Here is a 10539-nt window from a genome sequence, read left to right on the forward strand (position 1 = left end):
AATTGATTTTGTTTTTTTCCCCAAGCTGAGCCCATCTTTTGCCTGTGACCATAAGCAGTGAGTGATCCCTCCCCGTCCTTGTCTTGACCCACGAGTGTTTCTATTTTCTCCTCCCCATCCCACCGGGGCCCGGGGTGGAGGAGCGAGTGAGCAGCTTCTGGGCTTAAACCATGACAGGGGTGCCATGATGGAAGTAGTGATGGGGAAAGATCATAGATTACAGATGCCCTGGAACCAGATGTGCTGGGAATTACACATAACAGAGAGGATTATTTCTCTCTCAGAAAGAGGACTTATTTAAATCCTTTACAAAGTGAAAGATACAGAGTTCGCCAAGATAATGGTCCATATCATTGCAGCAGCGCCACGATAAATGTTCTGCCTTCGGTTCCCACCGGCTGAAAACAGAGCGTTTACAGCTAAATTCTGCATCCAAGGCAGAGATTTGCACCGGCAGTAAGAAACTGAGCAGATCGGAGACGGCGAGGCCAGTTATTTAGCCCACTACCCTGCTGGGCTCCGGCCGCAGGCACACGCACTCCCACACGCTCGACAGCGGGCGGGGGCCGCTAAGCCTTCAGCCTGCCGCCGGGGTCCGAGCCCGCCATAACGCGAAGTCCTCCCTCACGGCAGGACGACAGCTCCCGGCCCCGCCCGCCTCAGCTGACAGCGCCAAAATGGCGGCGGCTGCGCCTCAGGGGCGGCTCGGCGCCCGCCTCAGCTGACAGCGCCAAGATGGCGGCGCTGCGGCAGGGGGACTTCGCCGCCCTGCAGAGCCTGCTGAAGGTGAGCGGGCCGCGGAGCTGCCGGGGGACGGCGGCGCCCGGCCCGGCCCGGCGGCGGGGGCTTGCCTCTCCGGGCCGCGGCTGAGCGCTCCCCCCAACTCCCCTCCGCTTTGCTCCCCGCCAGGCGCCGTCGAAGGACGCCGTGCGGCAGCTGTGCCGGCAGTGTTTCTCCAGCCCGCCTGCCGGCCTCGGCCCGCTGGCGCAGCGCGCCTGCCTCGACCTCGCCGCCGGCCCCGAGGAAGCGGAGCAGGTAGGGCCGGCCGGGGCAGCGCCGGGTCCCTGGCGGGAGGGAGAGAGCCAGCCAGCGGGGTGCCTCGGCAGCGCCCCCCCCCTCCCGCTGCGCCGGAACGCAGGGAAGGAGCGGGAGGACGGGGCCTGCCGGCTTGCGTGGGCCTCGCCGTGCGGGAAGGAGCGGGGGGAGGATCTGCCAGGAGCGACCCGGGCCCTCGGGAAGGTTCGTGGCGCCACGGGGCTCCCGCGGAGCGGGGCCGCTGCTGGAGCGAAACGTGCTGGGTAGAAGGGATCGGCCCCGGAGGGGCCTCGCAGGGAGGCAGAAGGTGAGCGCCCGAGGCGGGCGTGCCAGAGGACAGCGAGGACCTCGGCTCCTTACCTGTTAAGGCTGTCGGGCTGTACGTGGATGTCCGAGGCCCTGGTGGTGTCCACGGCTTCTGTCGCTGCAGAAGCTGCATCTGTCCTGGCTGCGGAAGGCCTGTCCTGTGCCCTATGTAATGCTTGTCAACCCAGCGGAGCCCTTTCTCCTCTTCCTTTCCTACAGCTGGTATCCGCTTTGCACAGCCTCACCAGGCACGTCGTCTACCATGGCTTGACGAGGGCAGAAGATATCCTCTCTCTCTTTCCAGAAAACTTCCACCAAAATCTGAAAAACCTTTTGACTAAGATAATCTTGGAGAATATGTGAGTGCTACCCACCTGCCCTTTGCTTTCAGCGGGAAAGTTAAAGCCTATGTATCTGGTTTGATACGTGGATAGTTGGCAGCATGCAGAGTCTTGTTTCTATGAATTTTGTGCCTGCCTTGGGCATAGGCACACAGGTTGGGATGAGCAGAGTTGAGTGAAATACATCATCTGAGTGGAATGGCAAACAAAACATAGCCATGGGCACAGAGGGTTTTCCCAAAACTTTTGGAATGGGTGTGGGCCTCATTCACATAATGCAAAGCCCCTTTTATCCTAACAACTCACCTGTGTGGTAGAAAAATGCTACAGATGACGATAAAACGTAGAGGGTTAGATTTTGGCACTACAAAATCTGGTTGGGTAGCATCTAGATGCCTGTCTGCTTACCACCCTGGCTTAGGTGCGGAGGCAGTGTATACAGTAGAGCATACGTGAGGTGGTGGCAGAGGATGGCAGTTCTGCTGCTTGTACGCCTCACTGCTTGGTAGCCCATTGCTTTGATAAAACCAGGAAGAAAGGTACATGCCGTAAGTGAGCCACGCTTACAGAAGAACCAATAGTTGGTCACCAGTTTGCCTACCGTTGCCCACTAGTGACAGCCTTTCCTCCGCACTCGGTAGCATAGGCAGTCTCCTTCCCCTGCTTACTGCTGCAGCCCTGGTGACCCTTCTGTCAGGGATAAGCCACTCTGAATGCTTTCCCTACCTTTTTTCTTTTTTTTTCTTCTTTACCAAAGTACTGCTGATACTGTTGTTTTTTTTTCTCCGCTTTTTCACAGCTCTGCTTGGAGGAATGAAGCACAAGCAAGTCAGAGTGAGTAGTCATTCACATCTTGATGCAATTAATGTTTCCTGAGGTCATTGGAGTTTGGAGTTTAGAATAGCGCATCGCAACATGTTTTCATAACGTAGCATAGGAATACCCCCATTTGCCTTAGATGAAGCTGTATGGTTGTGGCATCAGAGAGCTTAGCAGGGGCCAACAAGCTTGTATTCAAATCTGTGCTGCTGTGCTAAATTGTTTCCAGTCCTCAAGCAATTCCATTTAATGTTCAGTCTGTTGCTACCTTGCAGAGTGCTGTGTATAGCAAGTATTTGCAAAACTTTTCAAAAAGTGAGGCACTCTGACTTCCCCATTCAGGTCATTAGAGTGATGCCCATATTCAATAATTGTGCACTGTGAAGGATATATTGTATATATTGGGAGATACCTTATATCTGCACATCTAGTCAATTCTTTCTCTTCCATGCATCAGGAAGTACACGGCATATATTCATAACTCTTCTTTTTCCTCACCATTCTAAACAGTGATGTAATTAAGGAATGCAAGCTTTAACAATAGCATCATGGGCAACGAGTTACATTCCAGTTAGGTGTTCCATGCAGCTACAGCACTTTGTTTTCTCTGCAAGAGGCTTTCTTTACAACTGTAGTACTTAGAGGCTTACAAATGAGAGCTGATACATAGCAGAATACTTTGAGGTCTGCATGGATCCTCTTTACCCGTTTCTTTGCCTGCAGATGAGATAGTGTCCACAGCTAAGCAGTACGGCAAGACTTGGAAATAGACTGTCCCTCAAAGTTTTAATGAAGTATAAATAGCAAGAAGGAAGAAACTGTTGTGTAATGTTAATACAGTAAATACAGCAGTTGCTTACACTAAACAATGTTCTAATGTTACCACAATGCTTTTTCCTGTATCCTGAACACTGTTGTGCATTGAAAGCAAGCATGACACACCAGCATAATACACTAGCTAGGTCTTCACAAACCAGAAGCGAGGCTGGGTGTGTGGCTCTTGGAGCCCCGCCCAGGAGCTCTGCTCTGACACTCGTGTCTTTGTATTCATTTGATGAATATTTAAGCCTGTTGGAATGAGATTGTCTTCTAGGAAATGATGGATTATTTTAGTATTGTATTCACGAAGTATCTGACATCTATTACATAGGGACTGAGGCAGTGATTTAAAGAACAGACATTCCAACTGAAACGTGGATGGTTTCCTGCCTCTCCCAGTCAACCTTAGCAAATTAACATACAAGGCTAAACAGATGCATTTTATGTTGTTGCAAATGCTGCCAAGTGCTGGCCCTGACAGACTGTAAACTGGAATTTGTTCCAAAAGCGAGAGCAAGGCAGCCCGTTCTGCACTGCCCCTGGAGCTCTGCTCAGGGGAGCAGGAGGACGAGGGAGAACCTTTCCCCAGATAGAAAGAGAAAATTCTGTAAGTGCTGTTAGGAAGCAGCTTGAGCATCTGGAGTCAGTCGGAAGGCTAGTGATCAGCCCTTAGGGAAGAAACTAGGCAATTTATGATAAGCAGAATCCAGACAGGCTGCAATTGCCTATTGAGACAGCTCTTTCCTTAGCACTCAACAGAGGTTTAGTCTTTGCCTCTGGTAGCCTTAAATAGATGTCAGGTAACTGCTGACAAACCAGTTCAATAAGGCTTTGCAAAGACATTCAAACCTACCAAGCACCACTGCTGGGATTTTAAATTGAGAATAAACGATCACCTCCCTACAGATCTTTTATGGGGTTGGTCCTACCTTTCATTCAGATTTCTTTGGAAATCCCTAGCTGACATAAACAGGAACAATGTTTCTTCAGGCACCCTGTAGCCATTTATTCTGACATAGTTACAGCAGTTAAGCCCCTTAGCTGCAAATGCCCTTTTCAAACCAGAAGGGTTTGTCTTTGTTTCCATGTCCTTAGTGTGGACTTTCTTCTAGTGAGAATTTACTGTTTTTTTCCCAGGAAACTTGGATGCTGCACTTTCAAACAGGAAGTGTAGCTCAGCTTTTACCAGAAAATGGAGTTGAAAAAGGTGCAAGAGGTGTTCCCGACTCTTATAAATGCGGCAGTACCAAAGTGGGAATGACTTTAAGTATGCCCTGTTAAACTGCACCTTACAACTTGTTTTCTTTACATATATGTTAAACAAGGAATTTACCTTACAGACATTTTCCAAATTTCTGGATTCTGGTGGTAAATTGTGCTTTACCACTGGGCAGCAAAGGGTTCAAGCCTCATCTTTTAACACTTGCTGTTGTTATCTGGTTGGATAAGTAACTATGCTTTCCTCTGGTTTGCAGTTTGTTTGAGAAAACACTTGTAAATCTGAGGTGAAAATGTCAATACTATTTCTTTTTCTGGGTTAAAATGTATTTTTTTTTTTTTAACTAAAGTAGGAAACTTTTTTTTGTTCAAAGAAGGGGGAAAGATACCTGCATGCTACCCATCTAAATACCTGCCTCAGTTTCACTTGACTATATTCTTCAAATGTTCCTTGTATTTATTACTGGCAGCTGAAAGACACTGTTGAAAAACATTATGCTCCCAGGAACTGACAAAAAGCACTTGCAGCCAGCCTGTTGGTGCCAGAGTTTTGTTGGGAGAACCTTAATCTCAGTTTTTATGCCAGTTTGCACAGTGCTTAGGGGCTCTTGAGGGTTCATAGTGCAGTGAGCTCCATTAAGTACACACTATCGTGAGAGAATATCCCTATCTCCTCTCTGCAAGAAGTAGCTGCACAAATTTCTTGGCAGGGCAGCCAAGTCAGACCTGTCCTCCTTCCTTTGGAAGGCTCATGGGGTCTCCAGTCCAGAACTATTGATGTCAGTATTGCCCCAGACTGTTGAATGATTTCTGTTAGGCTACATCTAATTAATTAGGTTGATATCTTCAATATTTTTAACAAATTGGCAGGACGCGTGAAGATTGCAGTTTACCAGTACATATGCTGTACTGCAGGATGCTTTGGTTCACAGGTTGGGGAGCCTGAAATAACATGTTTTATACTGCTGGATTTTAAAAGCATTCCTGTGTGCTTTCTTACCCGTTACAGAACAGAGCAATAAGCATGTAGGGTCCCAGAGCAACTCATGATGAAAAACGCTAGTTGAGTGTTGCAGGCAGCAAGGCAGGGGATGAAGAGGTGGAGGTGACATCTTACTGGTCTCCTTCTCCCAGCTGCTTTGTGAATTTACCTATGCTTGTCTTGCACTGTGCCACCCTTGCACATGATGATGGGAGAACCCTGTTTGTCCTTCCTGTGTCATGAGGAGGCCTTCAGAGACTGGCTTATTGTAGAGTAAAAATGGTGTGAAACCATGTAGTAGCACTAAAGCTGTACACTTCCCAGGGCCAGAAGTGGAGAAGCATGTATATGGTAGTAGTCACGGGTTCCAGCATCTGGTGTCATCATGTGCTGCTGGGCGTAACAGACCCATTTTTTAATCCCTCAGTCTCCCTGCCTCGGCTGGTTGACATGGACTGGAGGGTGGACATCAAGACGTCTTCAGACAGCATCAGCAGAATGGCAGTCCCTACTTGCCTGCTCCAATTAAAGGTAATGTCAGTGGCCATAAAGGATGCGGGATCAAAATAAACAAGTCCAACACCTGACTTGCCAGTGGTAGGGCAAAACAGTTCAGACAGGCATCTGGTGCTTGCATATTGCCTGGTGGGCAATTAACAGACTTTCTCAGAGATGATCTTTGAAATACCACAGAGCCTGGGAATGATGTCTGTGCTGGAAGCCCTTTTTCTTGCAAGGGAGAGTTTTCTTTGCATGAGGATGCGAGAAGGCAGCATATTTGTTCCTGGTCACCATTGTTCTCTAAAGGAGGAAAGAAGATAAATAATGAAGTCATTGCCCTTTAATTCTAAGCCACTCATCAGCATGTTTAGCTGACTGCATTAGTTGAGAAATGACTTTGATTACTAATAACTTCCTTCACTGGCCACATCTATCATTCAGAGAGTGTAGCTAAACTTACTGCTTATATTCTACAGAGTTCTGGATCCCCCAGCCAGTAAAGATGGGATGGGTGGATTTCAGAGTAGGAGGAAAAAAAATCTTGCACTCTGTCAATGTGACTGCACTTTGCTAGTGAGGCACACAGCTTAGAAAATATGCCGTGGTCCTTCAGGATGGAGCTGGATGCCAAATTTAAGGCATTTTTCTTAATCTGTGTATTAAACACTGACTTCTGTAGCGGCACTGGAAAAACACGTGAATGCATTTTTCATACAGCTAACGTCTGTGTTCCTATTTTCAGATTCAGGAAGATGTTGCCTTATGTGGAAATAGTCCTGTTGTTTCTGCACTGACTGTGGAACTAAGCAAAGAAACCCTGGACACTATGTTAGAAGGTCTAGGAAGGATCCGGGACCAACTTTCTGCCGTTGCAAACAAATGAATACGCCAGGGCATGGATTCCAGCAGCAAGGAAGGGAAGTATTCTCTACCTACAGCTCTCATAAGTTGCAGCCTAGTGTAACATGTTTTCTGTTTTAACAAAACAAAATTAAAGAGATTTCTTTACTGAGTTAGTAAGATAGCTTTTGAAAAGCTGACACTTAAACAATCCTTTGGTCTGATACCAAAAAGTGTTTTCCTAGTATGTTGTTGAATAAAAGCTGGTCTCTATTTCAGAAAAGCACTTGAGGGCTCAGAGCTTGGCTTAATCACAAGGGTCATAACTGGAAATAGCAAATAGCTGCAGCCAATGAAGCAAGTACTATCTCTCTGCCCTGAAATTAGGATCTAGAAGGCTCAAGCTGGTTAATGGGCTGGCTTCCAGCATTAGCAGACAAGGAGGGTGCTTCTCTCTGGAATGTGCATGTACTGAGGTGCATGCTGGATGTAGCACTGTCTCCCTCTCAATGAAGCACAGCCATGCTGCAGATTGTTATTACAGGATAATGCTTTGAAATAGGGCAATTATGCTACAACACATTCCCTTCTGATCAGCTTCATAGCACCATTTACAAAATGACTAGCCTGAACATCTTTAGCAGCAAGTAATTTCCTCCTCCTCTTTGAAAAAAGGAGTTCAGATAATTCATGTTTGGGTTTATTGTACTCTGGGCTTTGCCTTCACTGCACAAAAACCCAGCCGGGACAGTAAAGAATTGATGGCCATTGTCTGTACTGTAGAAAACCCTTCTGTGGCAATATGTGCCTATACTTCCCCAAAGTGTTCTGTTGTTTGTTTGTATAAATCTTCATTTAGTTAAAAAACAAACTGCTAATTGATTTTGTGAATCCTTTTCAGTCTCGAAGAGATGTTGTCCTGGGTTACCTCAGCCTTTGTGATGGTGCTTAGTTTCTAGGCTGGTTTAATGGATGTTCATGTTTGTTTGCTGAAAAGGAATCTTTTGTTTCCTGTTCAAATGGATTAATCTTTTAAACTGTCTTCTCTTCATTATAATACAGTTCAGGGCACCTTTTTCCACAGCCACCGGCTCTGTACAGTATCACAGATGATGACCCTGACCTAAAACTTTGTAAATATATGTGCATTGAAAGTGTGGAAGAGTAAGTGCAGAAAATGAACAAAATTCAGACTTTTCTTTTTGACGAGCTTCTGTAACACTCCAAACTGGAAGACTGGATCCAAATGCTTTGTTTATGGCAAAGTCCCACCTTTCATAAAACATTTGGCTCTCCTTCAAGACACAAAACATTGTCTTTTGTGTTTGGAAATGTGAAATCATTCAAGATGTATGCATAAACTACAGAGGTTTGTTAATTAATTTTGTATGTCCCCACAGAGTGCAGGCTAGAGTATAAGTGTAAATGAAGCTTGTGCCTTTAAAAGATACTGGTGTAATACACCTTATGCATCAAGATGAGATGTATGACAAGTCACTTGTTCAGGTCTACTTTGAGTAAAGATTGTATTACTTAGTACGGTATCAAGGTAAAGTGGTAAATTTCATATATAATAGGGAAGTCTGAAAGGAGAAGGTGGGTATTCAAGAATCTGTTCCATAAGGTTCAGGCTGCGAAAAACATCTGTAATAGACTTCTTCAGTTTGAGGAAGTTTTGTTGCCTTTAGAGCGTAGCCTTAAAAAAAAATCTCAAATAGTTTATATTGTACTGTTTACTTTAGAAAGTAAGAATCATTGAGGAGGTAAGTAATGCATAATGAAGTACTTGTAGCGTTAGAGGAGCTGAGGAAGTCAATACACGGAGGGAATCCTTGAGGTAAATACTGAAGTTATAGTCAAAATGTTGTAGGGCCTAATGAAATGAAGAATTGATAGTTGCATAGAGTTCTCATACAAAACCATTATACAACTATAGAACAGTTGTAAAGAAAAGAAAGACTTAAAACTGAAAAGGCTTTTCCAGTGTCAGAGTGGCACTATCTGCAGGTAGCTAAAAGTTGCTCATGGAGACTTTAATGAAGGGGGCTGTCCCACTACATCAGGGGCATGACAAACATCTGATGACTTCAAGGGGTGCATCTCAAGTCATTCTGCAAGAAGATGCTGGTATCTTCTAGCCCAATATTTAGGAGGCTGTGAGAGCTTGCCTTCAAATCTTTGTCTAAAATGTTAGGTATTTTCTTGTTTGCTCTTACCACATTTGCCAGAAGAGCTGAGACTGCTCAGAAAAAGCTATATAAAAGAAGAGAGGCTGAGTAGGAGTGTCATTACCTGACCAGCAAGAGCGCTTCACATTGAAGTCCTACTTACGGAGACTCTTACACAGAGGGAGAAGAATATGCCTGCTATTGCAGTCAATAATATGTGATCTTTTTCATAAAATGACTGCTGTCTTAAAATCAGTTAGATTTTTATCCTCCCTCAACAAATTGCTGCTATTTGGTAGGCTAGCCTAAACGTATTCAGCACTGCTTTATTATCAGCTCGCTCCTGTGCCAACACCGTCCTCTTTAGCTTACTTCTGTCCTACCTTTCCATTTTCCCTCATACTTACGAAGCAGTGAAATTCCCTTCCACTTTTGATGACTAAGCCTAGTAAGCTCTATATTCTGTGCCTTTGAGCATCATAGTGGCCATTCTTCACTTAGAGTTTGCATCTCCCTTGAATGGGGTCACCACAGTTGTTCATTTCTGGAAAAGAATAGTCCAAGGACATTAATAAAGAATAGAGCTGTCATAGTATGTGAGTCACCTGAATGAACTCCTCCTCCCAGGAAACCACAAGCCTTCATTGTGAAGTGGAGCTCAAAAACTCCATCTTCATTCCAGTATTTGAGGAACAGAGAAACCATCTCCTACATGTACACTGTTTACCAAGTGGTAACTCAATTACGCTAAGCAAAACAGTGATAAATTTATTTGGAAAACACAAGTATGCAAGTTAAATTCAAATTGTAGTTTCACAATTCAGACATTGTGTTGGATCTGACTGTGTCAAGGTGTTGAAAAAGCATTTGAAACATTAAATCCTACTTTGTATTATTGAAAGCAAAATTTTGCTTCCTCTTACTGCAAGAAAATGTGTACTTTAGGGTGTTTCAGGCTAAAAGTTGTATAGATGTTGTGAGTGAGAGCAAGAAGAACTTAGGAAGAAAATGCCTTTATGATTCCTAGCTTCCACTTCAATTAATGATCTTTAACTGTTAGTTTAAAACAGTAGGAGACTTTACAAGACTCATGATGGATTGGTAAAGGTATAATAGTTACGCTATGTTTAAGTGTGGGGTTTAATGTGTGTTCAGGCTCTTGTAAACCTATCGTCTATACAGAGGTTTTGCTTTGTTTATAACTGAGGTGTTTTATTATTTCACTTCAAACAAGTTATTTCAGTACTAGTAATCTGGTTTAGAATTGTTTTGACCTAAGTAAAAAATGTTAGTTTCAATTTGTTTGGTATCTAATTTTCACTGGAGATAATAGAGTTTATATATAACAATATATATGGGACCCCCTGCCCAGATTAGGGACTGAAAAAGGCTTTTTTGGTAACAAATCTGTGATAGATCTCTTGTTAAGTGAACAACATCATCTCTCTTAAAAATCACAACAGCCCAGCTTAATCTCAGTTCTTGATACTAGGAACAACATATCTAGCAG

At 44.7% G+C, this 10539-nt stretch overlaps 1 protein-coding gene across 1 annotated transcript; it reads left to right on the forward strand.

The window, feature by feature from the left end:
- Positions 1–648: 648 nt before the first annotated feature.
- Positions 649–10327, forward strand: COMMD9 (COMM domain containing 9). Its single transcript, XM_030041011.1, has 6 exons — positions 649–786; positions 910–1035; positions 1561–1700; positions 2482–2516; positions 5948–6051; positions 6764–10327. Exons 1-6 carry the CDS (start codon positions 736–738, stop codon positions 6902–6904), a joined length of 597 nt encoding a protein of 198 aa, XP_029896871.1. The 5' UTR covers positions 649–735; the 3' UTR covers positions 6905–10327.
- Positions 10328–10539: the final 212 nt, after the last annotated feature.

This window comes from Aquila chrysaetos, chromosome 2 (genome assembly GCF_900496995.4).
Source record: "Aquila chrysaetos chrysaetos chromosome 2, bAquChr1.4, whole genome shotgun sequence".
Taxonomy (NCBI): Eukaryota; Metazoa; Chordata; class Aves; order Accipitriformes; family Accipitridae; genus Aquila; species Aquila chrysaetos.